Source organism: Aptenodytes patagonicus, chromosome 3, assembly GCF_965638725.1.
Source record: "Aptenodytes patagonicus chromosome 3, bAptPat1.pri.cur, whole genome shotgun sequence".
In the NCBI taxonomy this organism is placed as follows: Eukaryota; Metazoa; Chordata; class Aves; order Sphenisciformes; family Spheniscidae; genus Aptenodytes; species Aptenodytes patagonicus.
Genome location: NC_134951.1, coordinates 68,286,601 through 68,307,704, shown reverse-complemented (window position 1 = coordinate 68,307,704; position 21,104 = coordinate 68,286,601). Strand labels below are relative to the sequence as shown.

Below are 21,104 nucleotides of genomic sequence, written 5' to 3'. Positions count from 1 at the left end.
AGGTACTTTATACCTTGCAGAGTTAACCTGATTTAAAAGAACATTGTAATTTTTGTTTGTTTAACATGACATTTCTGCTTTTTAAACATGCAGAAAACGTCATTTTGTATGTCTGAATAGAGAAGTGTTTGGCTGCCGTATCTTATTTCTCTTGCTGTTTCTCCAGTTAATTGATTTTAACCATCTCTTACTAGGTGCCTTTTATTATCATTTAATAAGGGAGTCTTGACAGTCAGTGTTATTAGCTCATGCATGGCTCAGCAGATAGCCCGTGTGTCCTCTATACTTACTATTGGACTAATGCATTTGTGCAGCCCTTTGGCCTTGAAATGTTTACTGTTCCCTTGCAGGCACACTTACCAGTTCTCTACAAAAGAAAAATATTTGCCTGCTTTAGATTATAAAGAATACTGCTTGTGGTTAGCTTTTTGTAAACTTTAACTGCTCATTCTTCTGTTTTCTGTTCTCTGTTTGGGACTTACCAAAGAAAACTGCATTGCTGCTCTGATTTTCTTGTGTTTTATCAGAATTGTATTTGCTGCAGTTTCATCTTCTATTTCAATAACTTGGTATCTAATATATTTGTGTGAAACTAAGTATTATATGCTGCTTCCCCCAGCTTACACATCTGAAGTTATTTCTGTCTGCTGGGATTTTTCTCTAGAGCTGCTGTTCTTTATGAAACAAAAGCTATTCAACACTACCACAAATTACTAATTAGCTATTTGTGTTAAAAAACGGGCTCGTGCACATGACATAGGACTCCTTGGTAATGAACTGGATTTCAGTTTCATGCTTTCAGGGTAGTAACTGAGAGAAAGAGAAGAAACTGTGATGACTTCATCAGACCTCAAGCTGCTAATATAGTCAACAAAACTCTGCTTGTGTTTGCTTGTTTATTTATTTATTTATTTTACTTCAAGTTCTTTTCCTGGGCCATGTTTATTACCTAAGAGCAGTTCTAAAACAGCTCCTTGCTGTGGCCTGTAGCTGTCCTGAGTAGTTACAGCATGAATTTAACGCCATTTTCAATAATTTCATTCTTGCCTGTAGGGGCTCTGAGTAGGAAGAGAGGCACTGGCTAAATTTTTATCAGTTTTACTCTGCTGCTGCTTCAACCAGCACTATGAAATCAGGAAGACACCAGTGCTTCTGATCACATTTGGAGGATTGGGTTAAAAGTTGTGTAGCCAGAGCTGAGTTTCATTCAGTGTAAAAGTGCTGTAGAAATCGTGACGTGATTGTGACAACTGCTGAACTGCTTTTCTACCTGCCGCTTTCGAAAAGACAGGTTTTTCCAAAGCTTCTTAATGGGTAGGAGGTAAATTGCCTAGTGCTATGTGATTATAGCACAGAAGACCTTGAGGAAAAGTAGCCTCATGAGAAGCACCAATGAGCTGTTATGGAAACTTTAATTCTGCATTTCTTGGCCTCATGATGAAGCTTGCATTTTGACATCTTTTCGCTGTTTCAAATGCATTGGTTGAGGTGACGCATGGGGCAGTAGAACAGGTGTATGTGACCTACTGTGCTGCCTGGGTGGTGGGGAATGAACGATGTTGGATGACAAGGTGCACTACACTCCATGGTGATCAGTCCCTGTGTTCTCCAGAAAGCATTTGCACAACCTGGAAAGGAGTAGAACAAAAGCAAATTTAATTTTTTGTGGTAAGTCGGAGATGAAGTAGTGGATTGTATTTCTAAGGGGCATCTTATCTCTCCACGGCAGGGGAGAAATACTTAGGCTTGAAAATAGGGGAAACTTCCTCGCAGTAAGGGTACTGAAGGGCTGAAATAGATTTTTGGGGCTATAAAATCACTGGAGGTTTTTAAGAATAGGTGGGAGAAATCAGAAATCATTTGTGTATATTTGATCCTACCTTTAGAGGAGGTAGTGAAAGAAGAGATAACCTCTGGTGGTCCTGTCTCACCTGATGATGTGGTCCTGAGGGCTAAACTAGTAGCTATGGTTCAGACCATTAAAACACACCTGTTTGAAAGTTTTCCAGTCCTGTTCTTGTTCAGATTATGAGATCTGACGCTGCTGGTACATAGCAAATTGATGGCAGACTATTGATTTGTTATTGCATTCATTGCTGCCCCAGTGAATGAGGAAAGTAAGTATAAAACTTAGGTAACAAATAGCAATTCACACGTAGAGCACAACAGTCGTATAAACCACCTGTAAAGATACTGAGTGCGTAAAATCTTTCAAAATAATTCAAGCAAGGTATCCCTTTCTATCAAGGTGTTTTCATCCATCTAATACTAACTAGATAAAATCCTGACTAGTTTTTAAGATAATGCAAGGTCTATTTATTTATTGGAATAATAATTATCTATTGCCTATTTATTCTGGTACAATTTTAACAGCTCAGCAAATTTTTGACAGCATGGGTCTAGCTAAAAAACCTAGTGAAATAGATAGGAAGCTGTCTGTTGTCTAGAATAAACTTTTAAGCACCATTTAAGGAGCAGAAAAGCTATTATCGCTGTTTATTCTTAAATTGGTTTAAGAATAAAAAGTTAGGGATAGAGATATTAAAATGTATGATATAGAGATATTAAAGTGTATGATATCTAACCTGTCTTAAGATAAATTAAGTACTCTGCCTGGTGATCTCTGCATGCTCTGCATACCTTTACAGGAAGCAGTGTTGTGTTTGGAGGAGGAGATTTTTCCTTATTTCTTGTGCAGTTGGTTATTTCACTTTGTATATTATATATTGAAATGTCCACTGTTTATCGCACTGTGGAAGTGGATGCAGCATGTGATAGTAGATGTTGCATGAGGAGATTTTTTTACCTATGAACTAAATTATCCTTTTGAAATCAAGGGAAAATACCTTTACGAAGCTACTTTCAAGTATAAATGGTAAGATCTTGCATTCAAATTTGTTCATAACTGAGGTAAAGCTATTTATCCTTCTTTAGGCACGTAGGGGCTCAGGTGCCATCTGAAGTTTTAAAAAACAGTATTTTCCAGTAATCTGAATTAGAAAATGAAGCACTTGGAAGCTGGAAAGTTTGTGACGCACAGAATACCTGTTCTCTAGAAGTGGCTTTATGTAACTTATATTAAAATCTAAAGTTGTCACCGACTAAAATCAGTGGCTTGAACATGTTTAACCCAGGCTGTGTTACTACATTTTAAATGAAAGCTCTCGATTGGCTTAAACTGATGGCTAGAGCAGAAGAGCAAATCAGCTGCACTTCATAATCATGGTACCATTGCACTATGATTTAAACGTTAGAAAATGATGCAGTTCTTTGGTTGGGGTGCTAGATCCCATTATTGTAAATGTTTTATTTGCACTGGATAAAACACATTCTCCCTTTCTCTGGGGAAGCAGCCAGGACCTTCCTGGTGGAGCAGGTGGGGTGGCACGTTGGATGTCAAACATGTGCCATCCAAGGCACCTGTTTCCCTGCCCTCAGGACCAAGCTGCTCTAACTGGCCTTTCCTGAGAGCTGGTCTTAAGTGGCCCCTTCCTCATGTTTTCATGGTCACCTTATGTTTTCCAGCATACAAATGTTTAGATGGAAACAAAACAGTATTGACCCTTGAGAAGTCTTGTGTGCTCCATGTCACTGTTTCTTCCTAGGGAGTTATGAAAACAGGAGATGGAGAAGACAGGTGGGGAGGAAGAGCTGAGGCTCTGCATGGGGTCAGGATCCCCAAATCAATCCTACCCCCTTGCACTGTGTCCTCTGCTCCAAGGCTGAAGGACTGGCATCATGAGACTAAACAAGTCAAGCAATGTTTACTGAGTGGCTGAACCAGCTCTGAGAGTCTGCTGTGGACAGTAGCAGAGCTTTGAGTTTAATGTTGTTCAGGTGGCATTAGTTAATTTTTTTTAAGGCAGGCCATTATCTGTGCTGAAGGGGCAGGTGCCACATACTGCAGTTTCCTACAGCTTTTTTGGTCCGTGAGGCCAGGAGGTTGAGCGGGTGTTCAATCAGAGTCAAGAGCGTAGCACCATAAAACAGCCCTCGTCCCTGACACAGTGCACTGACAGATCTGGCTTGTTGCTCTGCAGCATGGTTGTGTTTAAAGAACCATTGTCTGAAGAAGTCCCTAAAGTGTAGTGATCTTCATCCGGGAGCACAAATAACAACAGCAGTAGTATAAAGCAATGATGCAAATATTTGGGTAAGAAACGTAAATGGAGACTAATCCTCATTTTGCTAACTCCACTATAATCTAAAAATGCCAAGCAGTAAGGCATGAAGCACGAAGATGGGGAGGAGACACAGCACTGCTATAGTGTTGCTTTGCTTAGCTGCTTGGAGCATGTCGTAAGTGTGCCTGTCTACGTTCTGGACAGGTTTGCACTGTTAGCAGCGTGTTCACAGGTGTAGGTCCGGTGTCCTAAAAGAAAAGCCTAAAGTAATCTGGAATGCACTGGCCTCAGATAGTCTTGCTAACTATGGTGAAGTGAAGGAACAGGAGAAAATTTCCTATCACACCTGAACTCTCCTTTGCTTTTGCATTTTTCAAACTATCCTATATTCTCCCTCAAGTGTGGATGCAACTCAGTTGGAGTGATGAGAGGCAGAGAAGGGCATATATAGCCTGATTTCCAAGGGACGGTTATCTTCCAGTTGCAGCAATTAGCATTGTAGAGCACTTTTGATTTAAAAAAAAAAGAAAAATGGGGGAGAAGGATGAGCCAGCCCCACTGTTGCATGTTGTCATTTAGCCCTACTGTTGTGTGTTGTCATTTGTCCATGAGTTGGGAGACGATAGGCATAAAGGGAAGGGACAAAATAACTGTGTTAATGTCAAAGGACAAACACAGCCAGACTGAAATGATATCAGGCTGTCAGGAGATAGCCAGCTCCCGAAGGGTCTTGTGAGCGTTCTCTCTGCGCAGTTCAAGTTGCAGATGAGGGGCAATGTCTTGTCGCACGCTGCTGGTTACTGCCCGGGCTGGCTGTCCTTTCCAGCGGATAACAAGGTGTCAGATACGTACTGAGGAAGGTGTACCTGTAAATAGTGGGAACAGTCCGTATGCTGACTTTCATACTCCTTTTCAGACTACAGCTGCGGAGGCTTCCTGCACAACTGCCTGTATTTTGTGCCTCTTTTCCCCCAGGGTAATTGTGTTGATTCAAGCTATGTACATAATATAGGGCTCGTTGTTCCAATGTCTGATGATTCATTTATTATCTCATCTTCAGAAGAGCTGGATTTGGCTGACTGTAGCTTCTGTTTAGCTTTGTTGGCCAAATTCAAGGAATGTATTTAAGCAGCAGTGATTGAAACACTTGATTTGTTTTCCAGAAGACATCTGGTTAGCATTGTCAAATAAAACCGGATTTAAGTAGTTACTCATAAAGCCTCTATTATGTCTTGCTGCAAGACCCTCCAGACAGGTATGTGTTTAGCCTTTGTTTTCTCAGTGCATCTGGCAGATCACTGTTCAGATGAGCAATATTAGGGTCAGCCCTACTAGTCGATAATCCTGCTGAGAAGATTATGGACTTAAAATAATCTTATGTTTCATTAAAGAGCTGCAAAATAGGGGGGAACCACTTCATATTAACAATAGGTCTGGTTCAGGTTCAGAGAGATGTCAATATGTGAGCTCCCTACCAACTGGAAACCTTAACGAAGTAGAAGACCATTAAAGGCTAGGGGTAGACCATACATTCCGGAAAGGCCTTGGAGCTGTAAAATCAAAAAATAGAAATCAACTTATTTCTCATTATTTTAGTTTCACTAGTCAAGTTAGTACCAGAGGTTCTGCCCATGTGTCCTGCCCTTTTTACTGTTCCTGAATTAATTGACAGTACATATGTTGATGGTTTTGGCCAAGTTCCATGCTCCAACTGCCCTTTCTAATAAGGAGTTTAAAAAAGTGAGTATTCAAATGAAACTAAGCAGAATTCAACCTGGAGTCTACACTGCATGTGTTTGAAAGCTGCTCTAGTGCTGAAAAATTGAGCTACTCAGAAGCATTTAGGTTCCCTATTTTTAGATTTAGTTCTATAGCGCAGTGCTGAGTGTAAAAACATACAGGGTGGTTATATGTAGATTGATTGCATGATATACATAAGTGAAAGCAATTCCAGTGAAAGGGTTAAAAGAAGATGAAAATTTGTTTCAAAATAATACTAATGATACTATTTTTTTCCTTAAAACGGATTAATGTGTTTTCTTTAAGTTTTATGATACAAGTCAGAATCAGTAGGAAGATTTAGCTGAAAGATTGTTGAACCTCACCCCATTTCAGATCTGTGCCTTTAGTGGAGAGAAGAAATTTGAACTGTTAACTGTTTGTGGTGTAGTTGTTTCAGTGCTAGGTAAAGCAACTTCCATCACAAGGAATATCAGACTTCCAGTTGTTTCCCTTTTTGCTTTTCTTCCTCCTTCCTCTCTTGGATTGGGGTATTATACATGCTTCTTTGCAGCTTTTTAGATAGCTTTAAGTTTAACATTAAGTGTTGTAGGAGAAAAAAAAAAACCCAAAACCTCCATATTTTTACACTAGCTGCGTTCAGTTGTCTAAGAAACAACAAATATCCATAAAAATGCTAGAGAAAAAGCATGGAATTATTTTAATGCCAGCATCAAATATGCAAAAGGAAGCAAATAAACTGTTAAACTTAAGACATCTTGTCACCACTAAATGTAGTCGTATAACACACTTGCAGAAATTTCAATTAACTCAAGACAAACAGTGATAATTATTTTGAGCACTCCCCAGTGACAGCTTGTTAACAAATATAATTTGTAATGGCTGTTGCATTTTGGTGCCATTAGAAAGGTTTTCTGTATGGCTAATTCCCCAGGCAGATTACCTGGGGAATTAAGGGTGGGATTAAATGTATTTGTTTTTTAAAAGCTTCAAGAACAGAAAGAAAGGAATGATCAACGTGTTTGCATTGACTTAACCCTGTTAAAGGTATTTTCACATTGCAGAGTTCCTTTTAGTTTGGATCCTTCTTAAAGACTTGCGTCTGATTTGGACCCTTGAAAATAAGTCTAACTACGTGCTTGCTTTACTTTCATGTTACACTTTCATGGCCCATCCTTGCGCTACTACAAGCATCTGTATGGCTGAGCCCTGAAGCAGCTTGGAGAAGCCGGTCTGGAGGGGTGGGCTTCCCAGCCTGGCTGGGTGTCCAGTTACCACATCAGGACACCCTTCCCAACGAGACAGTGAGCACTTGTGCGTTGGAGGGAATAGACCTAACATAAATACATTTGGTCGCTTTCAGTAAGATTTCTCTGAAGTATCCATTCAACAGACTTTTCCATCGCAGAGTCCAACAGCCCTCTGTTAGGGTTACCTTCATCCCGTGGAGCCCAAGACGTCTTTGTTTCTGGGAAACTCCGCACAGCATCTGTCATTAAAGCTGCCTGTGTGGCTGGGCTTGGCTGCTTATTCAAGAGAGGGAACACACATAACAGTCTTAAAAAAGTCTGATAGACCTTTCTTGTTACTCATCAGATAAGAAGGCCTTGCAGTAAACGATTAAGTTTTGCTGATGGGTTAAAAACCTTGCCACTTCATATGGCATTTGCTTGTGGAAGAAGTGTGTTGGGTACTAGTGTTCACTGTCTCCAGGCTTGTCTTATGCTTTTCTATATGTACTGATAAAAAAATCTAAAAAATAAAATATGTACTGATAAAAATAAAGATCTAAAAAATAAAATTGCATTTTGGGGGAAGAAAGGGGAATAATAGGGAAGGTAGCTGAATTGGCAAAGGCTGGTATTAGCCAAAGCCTCTAGATTGAGCCTGTTGAGCAGAAGGTTTTTCAGCTGGCCTGCCGTGGTACTACATCTGTTGAAATTCCTGACCCATTGAAATGGGAGTCGGAACAAAACAGCGCACTGGAGATATCACAGCTGAAGTTCATGAACTTGCTTTGCAGTAAGCATTGGTTACAGTTCAGTTGTTACACAAGTGCATCATTGCTGTGGCTTTACAACATATTTTAAAGCTTTGATATAGAAGCACTCCCTGTGATAGTCAAGTTCTGCAGATGATATGGGGATTTATACATTTAAGGGAAATGGGATTTGATCCAAGCTGAATGAATTTTTGGGAGGAATATAAAGTGGTAGAGGCAAGCTGTCTGCCTCATATTTAGATCCAGGGACAAAAATAGATGCTGCACTGGAATTAAATTGAGCTGCTTTTTTTAAAGTCATATTTAGCATGAGATACTTGTCAAAAACACGATTGCCTTCGTACCGCTCTGCTTTTATCCACACAGAGCGCTGTGCATTCTTATCCCCAGTTTACAAATGAGGGACTCATAAAGAGGCATAGAGCGAAAGGCTCTATCATTTTAGTTAGCTTTACTCACCAAAGAGTCCTTTGAACTAGGGCGTCTGTTTTAATTATGGTCCCAGGCATAATCATTCTCAACAAGCTCTTTATCTTGAAGAGTTACCTCCCTGAAATTCCCCAGTTAACTGTGTAGTCCAGAGTTGCCCTGGTCTTATCCACGTCTTACCACAGCGCTGAAAGCGGGCAGAGAGGCAGCTGCGCCCTTTGAAGAGGTCCCAGTTTGGTAGATGTGCTCAGAGCATGTCTTGGTACGCACCAATACAACCAGTCCCAAACAAAGCATAACTCTGGCTGTTACATTTCAGGTGGCAACCTTTTTGCCTAGTGTTCAGAGCACACTGTTAGGAAGTTGGAGATTTAGCCTGTGCTCACCTCATCCTTAAAGAATTTAAATCTGCATCTACATGAAAAATACTTTAACTTGCAGCACTTTATTTTAAGCAACTGTTGGATGAAAAGCACATCATCCTTAGAAGTAAAGATGTTGAAATCCCTGTTACATTCTCTTGCCCCTCATGAGAGGGGTGCCAGCAGCGTTGGACCCAGTGTTGGTTGTTACTGGTGTGGCGTGGATGGGAGTTAAGGCACCTCAGGTTCCTAGTTGGCTTTATCCTGACGTGCCTCACTATATACTTGCGTGCTGCAGGCGGAGTGTAGATACCCCCTGGGACTCTGGATTTAGTAGGCACATACATGAAATTTAGATTGTGTCGTGGCTGTCTGTAGATGTAAGTTCTTGACTGGATCTAACCCAAAGTGATTTGCTCAGATGCAGTAATGCTGGGTGGGGAATCCAGGCCTTCTGACACCCATGCCTGTCTGTCACGAACCCACGAGGTCTTAGTTGTCTCAGCTTAACTGGAAAAACAAATTCAAAATATGCATGAAGTTAAATTAAAATGGTATGCAGTTATTTTTCAGCTTTGAAACAGAAGGATCTTCTAAAACAAAAAGCAGTGATACAGTACGTATTGTGATTGTTAAAGTGCAGTGTGACCTATAAGGTAATGGGTCATTTTTAAAAGTTTGTTTTTACAAGACGAACATATATTGTACTACAGTCTGTCTGGTTTTAGGTGAAATTTTGAAAAGCTACTTGTAAGACAGCATTTGTAGTTGTGACTTAGGGAGGAATGTTGTTTGTGGGTATTTACAGAAAAAGGGGTTGGCTACAATGTTTAAAGATAAAAAAAACCAAGCAAGATTTCTGACCTCAGGGAGCAGAGCAGTTTTCCAGTGATATGTGCAGTGAATGGATAAATGTGTTTTAATATACTAGTCAGCAGATTTATTTCTGTAGTTGACAGTTTAGCTGACTCTTGCAGTTAATAGCCTCTCTCTAGTACAAAAAAAAAAAAAGAGAGAAAAAATCCCACTTTACAAAAATACAAGTTACAACATGAGAGGCTCTGCCAAGAAGTCACCCTGACTTTAGCTGAGATAATTTTTCAAGCACGCAGATGCAGCTGTCAGCCCCTCGCTTGTCCCTTCTTGCTGACAAGGAGACAACAGGGGGTGGTGCAAAGGCAAGCGAAGCATGTGCTGGTCTTACCCCTTTCTCCCTCTGCACTGGGGAATTTCTATTTCGGCAGCTTTGGGTAGCTCTGCCAGGCGAGCAGCACCTCTGCTCCTCTGGGAAGCTGCCCCTGGTCCAGCTGGCATTTTTTCTTCAGGTTTTAGCAATTGGTCTCAAGTTCTAGAAGCTGTTCCTGGGTACAAGGCAATTTCAGATGTTTCTGGGACATTATCTTTCTGTCTTTCATTGCCCGACCCATTCAGTGGGATGGCTAGTTACTCCAAGCAAGTCGGAGCTATTTAGATGTCTGAATAACCTTTATGCCAAGTTTCTAAGTTCATGCTTGTAAATATCATGTTAGTTTAATTCTCAGCACAACAATGTCATTACTGTTACTAATAAATACTTAGATACACAGGCAAGTGGATTTTTTATATTAAACTCTTTATAACATGCTTGTGAGAGTGTGTCTGAGTGTGTACCTGTGGATGTAGACAGCTACAGAGCTTAAGGTCTGATCCTGTGACGGTCACATGAGCAGTGTTTACTTATATGAGCAGTCTCATTAGGGCTAATTTAGTGACCGATGGCCGCATGTTCAGGCTTGAGGCGTGGCGGACTGGTCCAGGCTGGTGGCAGAAGGCTGTGGCTCTGCACTGCCGCTGGGGCCAGACCGTGGGGACACATCCCAGGCTCACATGGGGTCCAGCCCTGAAAATCAGCACCTGGAGCCTTTCTCCCTGCAGCCAGGTCAATACAGGGCACCTTGACCCCAGCAGGCAAAATAACAGTTTTGCGAAGAAGCCCGTGAAAAATGACACCTAGTCTTGCACAGTTCCTTTACAATAAAATAAAAAAAAAATATGGAAAACTTTGAAAATAACCGTGAATCCATCTCCCTCTGACCAGTTCTGCTGCTGGCAGGGCGATGCGTTTTCCTTTATATAAACTTTCAAGATACTGCGACTAGTTTTAGTGGGAGGAACCTCAGCAGGCACAAAATGTTACCAACGTCGGTTAAAGGAGCGGGAAGGAGCCAGTGCATCCAGTCCTCTCCCAGCAAACCCAGCCGTCCTTCTGTCGCAGAGCAGTGCGGTGTGTAGGTCTGACTAAGCAGACAAGGTAACATTAATCCTGGTTTTCCATGGTAATACCATGTCAGACAAATTACTGAGGTATCAGTGCTGTGCCTTCTGTTCACTCTGGTGATTTGTGGCTCAAATTATCATATAAGAGTATGGTTTCAAGTTGTTGGAAAAGCAGTAAATCGCCTCTGCGTGCAAGACTTGCTCCTGTGTGTTACCAGCTCAGGGTCAAATGCAATTACATGCGAGTTCCTCGTATAAAATGAAGAGGAGATATGGGCTGAGAGGCCTTGGAGGTATTGTCATACATTTGGTCTGACTGCCTGTCGCAGGGGCCATAAGGTTTTACATGGAGAGGTTGAGTTATTCACAGCAGCGCTGAATTCGGTGCTTGTGGCTCAAAACTCTGGTGCAGAATCACACTCGGCTCGGCTGAGCCCTCGCTCTCAGCGTGGTGCTGCTGGTACCCGCACGTTCCCCCACTTATTTAGCATGAGGGAAGAGAGCAGAGAAGGGTGATGCGCTCACGTGCTGTCGGTGAGAAGCACATCCCCAGCACGCTTCTGCCTGATGCCAGGATTTAGCAAACCCTGCAGTAACGAAATGCCGAGCAGATGTACAAGTGGTTGGGTATATGGCAGGGAGTCAGACATAATGGTATCAGTCACTGACAGCTTTAATGCATTTTCTTCCATCGTGCGTCTCCTGAACATCGTATCTACCCTGTTCTAATAACTGTGAAAATGATGGGGAGAGGGCCTTTAAAAGGTTTTTGACATGTTTTCCACACACTTTCTTCATGCTTAACTAAAATCACCCTGTGAACAGCAAAACTCAACCTCAGGCAAAATTTCCTTCTCTAGGAAGGGTTTAACTTGTACCATATAAGTGGGGATAAATTACATTATAATATAATCTGGCTACAGTCATTTTTAAGCAACATTTATAATACAGAGGAGGTTTTGAAATTTAATGTATCACTAGTATAGAAGGAGAAGGACAAGAACTAATCTATGGTTTTACCTAGCCAGAAAAGCACTTGCAGGGCGGCAGGAGATGACGGGCAGCACCCCTGCGCACTCAGCCCCAGAAGCAGTTGGGGGATGAAGGGGAGGTAATTCCAGCCTTCATGCCGTGGCACCACCCAGTGCAGCCACCGATCACAATTGCCAAGGCAGTGGCTCTGTCCTGGTCCTCCTGGGCAAACGGCCAGTGTTGTGTAAGCAAAACTGGTTCATCTGGGGCACAATAATGTTATTGCACAGTTCAGATCAGATATGTGCAAGATTATGACTTTGAGCTTGCTCTGCACAGCTCAGATTTGCTGCAGCTTTGAACTGGCAAGCGCATCCTCAGGAATGGGTGTTTGTGTCCTGCCTGATGCAGTCTCCGGGGGTTTGCCCTGGCAGTTCTTAGGCAGAAATATGGAAAGGCTGCGCACGTTTTTGTATATTGGATAATGTGGGTAATGGCAGCCCTGCCGCTGGGTCCAACCAAGAGTGTGTATGTCTGTAGCTCAGCTAGCACTAATGTATTGTCACATTCTTAAAACCGAAGATTATTAATAACTGGAACTGGCTGTATCCTTCTGTTACCTAGTCAGCTTTCAGTTGCTAAAATAACTTGCATAACTGTAAGAACGTTTTCACTAACTCAATGTATAGTGCTCCTCTCTGTTTGGGATTGTGGGAATAGGGCAAGGTATTGCTCCTCAGGGAAAAAGGAAACATGTCTGGAGTCTTTCCTAGAGTAAGTATTTCTAGCTTCTTCCTGGGTATGTTTTGCATAAATAAACATTTATCTGAAAAATACAAACCTGATTGCTTACAGAAGACCATGTGTGCCTTTAATAATAGTGATGAGATGGGGGGGTGCCCCTAGCTAGAACAGTTTTTAAACAGCAGTTGCCACCCTCGGTCCGGCAGTGACAGTAGCTTCAGTTAGATGCAATGACTGACCTTGTGTTGCACTTGTGGGTTGTTGCAATGTGAAGTAAAAGATACTTGCCTAAAACCTTGGCTGAGGTTTGTTGGCCTCGGGTGCTATCCACAGTGTGCGTTTCCTGCTGTGCTGCAAAATGTACTGTGACAGTAAGTAAATAGAATAGCTGTTCTTGGGGACAAATCACCTTTTTGTTGGTGTGGTTCACCTGGTGGTTTGTAGAATTCTCTTGGCTTCTTCAGCAATGTTGCTGCAATAGCTTCTGATGTTACATGGATCTTGTGTTGTGGACAAATGGAGGTTGTGAGCTTGATAAACTGCCAGTTTTTTATTGTCAGTCCACTTGAACTTGCGGTGGACTTGAGACCTTCAGCATTGACTTAAATTTTTGGAGCTTTTCTGGGCTTCGTGAAGTGCACTGTTCATCATCGGCATCTCCTTGGTTAGGAGAATAAATAAGGTCAAGCAATTAATATCAGAGGGTGCATCTATCACACTCTGTAAGAGCCTGTTGCCCTTGGGGCGTGCCATGATGCCTGGTGTCGGAGACTCATAGAAGTGGCCGGCCAGGACCATGGGCCTTATCCCAAGAACGGGAGGAAAAATAACTGCATTTTCTTACGTACCCCTTAGGTTGTCTTCATGTTTGTTTTTGGTGATTAGCGACTGATCTGAAGGTAAAACTTGCAGTGTCTAAGTTGACAACTTAGCGTGTTAACCCATGCTACAAGTTGATGCAAGTCTTTGGGCTGTCTTGTTCTGCTGCAGCCCGCTCATCCCTGTTGATTTGTAGCTTAAACCGACAAACGGCCCATCAGGGTGCTCACGTTTGTCAGTGTTATGTGCTGGATCTGGCTGGATCCAGTGCCGGATTTGGAAGGGTGGTGGAGGAATTTGTTTTACTGCGGTTGCTGGCAGTCATTTTTCACCCCCCTCCTGAAGTACAGCAGCTGTTTGCCAGATGCAGGCAGTGTTAGCATGCTCACACGTGTGAAACAGGTAAACAGAGTTACCAACCCTCTCTTCCTGAGATGCAGCAATTGATCTGGATCTCAAAACCCACCACCACCACCCTTGGTCCTTGAATTGAGAGAGAAGTGACAGGTTCATGCCATACTGCCCTTTTTGACCCCATACGGAAACATTTGATAGGCCAGGACGTATGTCTGGCTCTGATGGAGATGGCTAGTTGTCAGGCTGTAAGCTTGCCTTCTTGATGTGCGTGTGCAGATAGATACAGGGGAGTCTGCACTGATTAAATCCTCATAGAGCTGTGGTTGCTCTAGGTCAGTTAACCCATCATCACAGAGGTCCAGACCTCAGTCTCAGAAGCATCTGAGTATAAGAGAGGAAATGTATGCTGGAGTTGCAAATTGTAACTCCACTTAATCATTTGCCAGGCAAAAGCTTCTCTAAAACCTTGCCCTCAATATAAACACTGCATGTTTTCCATTTTAAGGGGTATTAAAAAGATCAAGATAGAGAGACAGATGATACAATCACAGAAAGTCTTTCTCCAGCAAGTGATGATAAAAGCGCTTTGTGTTATGATAATGCCTGTGTATTGTGTAGAAATTTCAGTTCCATAGACAGAAATGTACCAAATACTTAATTTCCTTTTTGCTTTCCTCATCTTTCAACGGATTCAGATATCTGTCTCTGGAAACGTAAAGCTAACAGTTTGACTGGGCTGATGAGTTTGGTTGCCACATCTTGAACATTTAATTTTTCCTTATGCTCTGGCGTCTGTTATTCTTTAGCACAATCACACTGAATATCAATTAGGAGGTGGGAAGATGATTGTGGAAAACTTGGGTGAGGGGGATGAGATGCTGACTGGGATTTTGGCCGTTTTGAGTGGGGATGCATGTTTGCTCTGAATTCTTTCTGAACTTTGAAAACTCTTCAGTATTAAACTACATGTGCTCTGCAGTGACGTGAGATTTTGAGATCCCCGTGATTTGCATTCCTCTCTCCAAAATCACAATAAATGGCATCTTCCACAGGCAGGAAGACAAGACAAGTGGTCAGTGCCAAAGTTATTTAGCAGATGGTGCTTGAGTACTGAGCAACATCATCATCTCGAGTGTAAGGCACATAATGGATGTCTACTGGCCTGGCAAATGAGACCCCCGATGTTACTCACATGCTTCCGTCTCCCATCCTGCAAGATGCTGCCATCTGTCAAGACACAGAGCCAGGCCTTGCTTAAATAAATAAATAAATCCATTTCCCCTTTCTTTCCAAAGCTCTTGCCATCTCTGGCTTAAATAAAAGCTATGTGTATATACACTATGCATGGGCATATGTATATACTACATGTGAGAGAGGGGAAAATATAGATACAAGAAATGCAAAGAAATACAAAAATATAAGAAATGCACCCTTGGGTTCTGTTACTTGGGACAGACAATGCTAATGCATGGTAAACAGTTTCAGGAAAATACTGTGTAATTTTGGAAGTGCACTGTACACCAAGCTTAAACAGTTATGGCTCTTGTCATGAATTAATCTCCTTTCTCTGTCTTTCGGCAGAGTGTGACAAGCTGCGGCGGGATGGCTACCGGAGCTCACAGTATTACTCTCAGGGCCCCACCTTCTCCTCGTCCTCCAGCGCAATCTGTGGAAGTTACCAGGATGATTATGAAGAAATTGAACAAAAGGTAATGGTGGGGGGCAAAGTGCTGGAAAGAATACATGCCTGGTGCGGTTTAATTGCCTGCCATAACATTGTTCAAGTAAGGTAGGATTTTTAGAAGATCATAAAGATGCTTATTCCTTTGAATTACAGTGATACTAGGTCCTCTGACTTCTGTAGTCTCCTAAAAATTCCAGTTCTATCCATGCATTTATATAAAGTTCCCACTGGCAAAATAAAGGTGTGAAAGCCAGAAGGAGTTTGGTAATGTTCTGGAGGGAAGACCCCAGCAAGGGTAGCTGTTTTGAATCTGTTAAGTGTTTACATTCAAGTAGCAGGAAGAGCTATTAACCAGCCATCAGTGTACTTGCATTGTAACAGCAACATGTGCACACTTTGAATTGCTAATACAGGCACTTATGCAGTTTCATTAGGTAGAGGCTTTGTCCTAATGCAACACAACTGTTTGCATAAAGGCATCCAGAAGAATGGAAGATTGCCCACTAAGTTGGGTTTATCAGCTTTCTTTCAGTTTGCTTCATGGTTTTCATATTTATATGCCCACATCTCAACTCCATGTGTGTTTAGCTTAGAATCTAGAAATGAATTAAACAAACAAAGAGAGAAAGAGAAGGGACAGTTCAGCAAAAATCCTAAGAAAGTTGTCATAGAATCATAGAATAGTTTGGGTTGGAAGGGACCTTTAAAGGTCATCTAGCCCAACCCCCCTGCCGTGGGCAGGGACATCTTCAACTAGATCAGGTTGCTCAGAGCCCCGTCCAACCTGACCTTGAACGTTTCCAGGGATGGGGCATCCGCCACCTCTCTGGGCAACCTGTGCCAGTGCTTCACCACCCTCAGCGTAAAAAATTTCTTCCTTCTATCTAATCTAAATCTACCCCCCTTTAGTTTAAAGCCATTCCCCCTTGTCCTGTCACAACAGGCCCTGCTAAAAAGTTTGCTGCCATTTTTTTTATAAGCCCCCTTTAAGTACTAAGAGGCTGCAGTAAGGTCTCCCCGAAGCCTTCTCTAGGCTGAACAACCCCAACTCTCTCAGCCTTTCTTCACAGGAGAGGTGTTCCATCCCCCTGATCATTTTTATGACCCTCCTCTGGACCCGCTTCAACAGGTCCGTGTCTTTCTTATGCTGAGGGCTCCAGAGCTGGACGCAGTACTCCCGGTGGGGTCTCACCAGAGCAGAGGAGAGGGGCAGAATCACCTCCCTCGACCTGCTGGCCACGCTGCTTTGGATGCAGCCCAGGATACCATTGGCCTTCTGGGCTTTGAGCACACATTGCTGGCTCCTGTCCAGCTTTTCATCCACCAGTACCCCCAAGTCCTTCTCGGCAGGGCTGCTCTCAATCCCTTCATCCCCCAGCCTGTATTGATACTGGGGATTGCCCTGACCCAGGTGCAGGACCTTGCACTTGGCCTTGTTAAACCTCATGAGGTTCACACAGGCCCACTTCTCAAGCTTGTCCAGGTCCCTCTGGATGGCATCCCGTCCCTCTGGTGTGTTGACCACACCACTCAGCTTGGTGTCGCCTGCAAACTTGCTGAGGGTGCACTTGATCCCACTGTCTATGTCATTGATGAAGATATTAAACAGTACCGGTCCCAACACGGACCCCTGTGGGACGCCACTCATCACCAGTCTCCATCTGGACATTGAGTTGTTGACCACTACTCTCTGGATGCAACCATCTAACCAATTCCTCACCCACCAGACAGTCCACCCATCAAATCCATACCTCTCCAGTTTAGAGAGAAGGATGTTGTGGGGGACCGTGTCAAAGTCCAGATAGACGATATCTGTAGCCCTTCCCATGTCCACTGATGTAGTCACTCCATCATAGAAGGCCACTAGGTTGGTCAGGCAGGACTTGCCCTTGGTGAAGCCATGCTGGCTGTCTCGAATCACCTCCCTGCCCTCCATGTGCCTTAGCATAGCTTCCAGGAGGATCTGTTCCATGATCTTCCCAGGCACAGAGGTGAGGCTGACTGGCCTGTAGTTCCCCAGGTCCTCCTTTTTTCCCTTTTTAAAAATGGGGGTTATTTTTTCCCTTTTCCAGTCAGTGGGAACTGCACCAGACTGCCACGACTTCTCAAATACGATGGATAGTGGCTTAGCAACTTCATCTGCCAGCTCCTTCAGGACCCGCGGATGGATCTCATCGGGTCCCATGGACTTGTGCACCTTCAGGTGCCTTAGATGGTCTCGAACCTGATCTTCTCCCACAGTGGGTGGCTCTTCATTCTCCCAGTCCCCGCCCTTGCCTTCTGTGGTTTGGGCAGTGAGGCTCAAGCACTTGCCGGTGAAGACTGAGGCAAAAAAAGTCATTGAGTACCTCCGCCTTCTCCATATCCCAGGTAACCAGGTCTCCCGTTTCATTCCAGAGAGGGCCCACATTTTCCCTTGTCTTCCTTTTATCCCCGACGTACCTATAGAAGCTGTTTTTGTTGCCCTTGATGTCCCTGGCCAGATTTAATTCTATCAGGGCTTTAGCTTTCCTAACCTGATCCCTGGCTGCTCGGACAATTTCTCTGTATTCCTCCCAGGCTACCTGTCCTTGCTTCCACCCTCTGTAGGCTTCCTTTTTGTGTTTGAGTTTGTCCAGGAGCTCCTTGTTCATCCATGCAGGCCTCCTGGTGTTTTTGCCTGACTTCCTCTTTGTTGGGATGCATCGCTCCTGAGCTTGGAGGAGGTGATCCCTGAATATTACCCAGCTTTCTTGGGCCCCTCTTCCCTCCAGGGCTTTGTCCCATGGCACTCTACCAAGCAGATCCCTGAAGAGGCCAAAGTCTGCTCTCCTGAAGTTCAGGGTAGTGAGCTTTCTGTGCACCCTCCTCAGTGCCCTAAGGATCTTGAACTCCACCATTTTGTGGTCACTGCAGCCCAGGCTGCCCTTGAGCTTCACATTCCCCACCAGCCCTTCCTTGTTGGTGAGAACAAGGTCCAGCATAGCACCTCTCCTCGTTGGCTCCTCTACCACTTGGAGAAGGAAATTATCATCGACGCATTCCAGGAACCTCCCGGATTGCTTATGCCCTGCCGTGTTGTCCCTCCAACAAGTATTGGGGTGCTTGAAGTCCCCCATGAGGACCAGGGCTTGTGAGCGTGAGGCTGCTCCTGTCTGTCTATAGAGGGCCTCATCCGCTCGGTCCTCCTGGTCAGGTGGCCTGTAGCAGACCCCCACCGTAATGTCACCTGTCCCTGCCTTCCCTTTAATCCTGACCCACAAGCTCTTGGTCGGTTCCTCATCCATCCCCAGGCAGAGCTCCATGCACTCCAGCTGGTCATTGACATAGAGGGTAACACCCCCTCCTTGTCTCCCCTGCCTGTCCTTCCTAAAGAGCCTGTATCCTTCCATCCCAACACTCCAATCATAGGAAGCCATCCCACCACGTCTCCGTGATGCCAATAAGGTCGTAGCCCTGCAGGCGCGCGCACGTCTCCAACTCCTCTTGTTTATTCCCCATGCTACATGCGTTTGCATAGAGGCATTTAAGTTGGCCCCCTGACGAAGCTGTCTTACTGGCTGGAGTTCCTTCGTGCTGCTCTTCAGGCGCTCTCCTGCTGACCTGTGTTCCTTCTCCAGGCTCTGGGCATCTATTGCTGGCCCTGGCATCAAACTGGTAGGAGTGGGATGGATTGAGGTTCCCCTCCCCCGGCATCTCTAGTTTAAAGCCCTCTTCACCAGCTTGGCAAGCCTATGACTGAAGATGCTCTTCCCCTCCTCTGACAGAGGGACCCCGTCAGCCCCCAGTAGACTAGGTTTCTCAAAGTGAGTCCCATGGTCTGAAGTAGCCAAACCCCTGGCTGTGGCACCAGTCCCGTAACCATTTGTAACTCGCCAGATTCAACTGGCCCTTTCACACCCCTTCCCTTTGACCGGCAGGATTGATGAGAAAACTACCTGTGCTCTTGAGTCCCTTACCGCTGCTCCCAGGGCTCTGTAGTCCTTCTTGATAGTCCTCAGACTGCTCCTGGACGTGTCACTGGTGCCCACGTGAAACAGCAGCAGCAGGTAATAGTCAGTGGATTGTACGAGGCTTGGCAGCCTCTCGGTGACATCCCTGATGTGAGCCCCTGGTAAGCAGCAAACCTCTCTTGAGAGTGTGTCCAGTCGGCAAACGGGTGCCTCCACACCTCTCAGAAGAGAGTCGCCTACTGCTATCACCCGTCGCCTTTTCTTAGCGGCGCTGGTTGTTATACGGGGGGCAGATCAGGCTGCGTTACTTAGCTCCAGCGCTTCTCCTGGTGTGACAGGACTTTCCTCTTGGGCCTGCAGAGCGGTGAAGCGGTTCTGCAAGGGCACCTCAGGCTTCGGGGTAAGTCTCTTCCTCCTGCTGGTCCTTGCCTTTGCAACTGTCCACTCTTCTGCATTATTGCCCCCCCCGCTCCCTCCCGCATGTGCTGGTGGGGGAGTTTTTGGCTGTTTGGCCGTGGGCTGCGGGTCCGCTGCAGACTGCTGTGGTACAGACAGTACTGTACTAAACAGTACTGGTCCCAGTATGGGCCCCTGGGGGACACCACTTGTCACTGATCTCCATCTGGACGTTGAGCCGTTGACCACTACCCTCTGGATGTGACTATCCAACCAATTCCTCATCCACTGAACAGTCCATCCATCAAACCCCTATCTCCAGTTTAGTGAGAAGGATGTTGTGGGGGATCGTGTCAAAGGCCTTTTGACAAAAAAAGGTCAGGTTGGACGGGGCTCTGAGCAACCTGCTCTAGTTGAAGATGTCCCTGCCCACAGCAGGGGGGTTGGGCTAGATGACCTTTAGAGGTCCCTTCCAACCCAAACTATTCTATGATTATGTACAGTCTCTCATCCAGGTGGTGATTGCGTTATATCTGTGTATTGGCAGGGAATGTTAGAGCATCTTGTTTAGCTGTGTGTGGTATGTACTGGCAGTGAGCAGAGAATGTAAAGCACATTCATACTGTGGAATGCATTATAATGATAATTTGCAAAACCTTACTGAAATCAGTGGAATTATGATTTCCACTGAGGAAAGCATTAATGCATTGTTTGTTGCTATTAATGTACTTCATATATATGCATACCTATATGTCATCGACTTGTATTAGCCAATGCTATGCAGCATATGACCATCTGCACATGTAAAACTAATGTAACATTTAAAAAAATATAAATAAACTTTTTTTTAACAAATGGAATGAGAGTGTATAAGCATGGGTGAAGCCTCTTAGAGGCTAAGAGCTGTCATCCTTATCCTGGTTAAGGTTCTTGTGGAGTGTTAACATAACGTGTTACTAACAATTTCTGTGTATTCTGAAAAAAAACAGTACAACTAATTATGCTTCAAGGATAGGATAGCACTTCCATTTCAAATTGGAATAGTTTCCTTTAAATATTTTTAGCTGAAAGGATGATTCAGAGTTGTAGAGAAAGATAGTTGCCAAATTGACAGTCTTGGATGTTACCGATTATCTCAGAACCTTAACCTTAACTCTGCCGCTCTTATTTGCAGCTCAGAAAGACATTAATCCCTTGTAAAAGGTAGCATGATTCTCCCTTCATATTGTACAGTTGAGTGTTTAGTGGTGTCCTTTGACCAGTATCTTCTTTTAATTGACTTTTTTT

The 21,104-nt window shown here is 44.0% G+C and overlaps 1 protein-coding gene across 5 annotated transcripts in view; it reads left to right on the top strand.

Annotated features, from left to right (window-relative positions):
- NHSL1 (NHS like 1) overlaps positions 1 to 21,104 on the top strand; it is a 187,219-nt gene that overhangs the window by 134,409 nt on the left and 31,706 nt on the right. For all 5 annotated transcript variants that reach the window (XM_076333703.1, XM_076333705.1, XM_076333706.1 and 2 more), the window contains exon 3: positions 15,387 to 15,514. In XM_076333703.1, the coding sequence (XP_076189818.1) occupies positions 15,387 to 15,514 (128 nt within the window). The remainder of the gene's footprint in view (positions 1 to 15,386; positions 15,515 to 21,104) is intronic.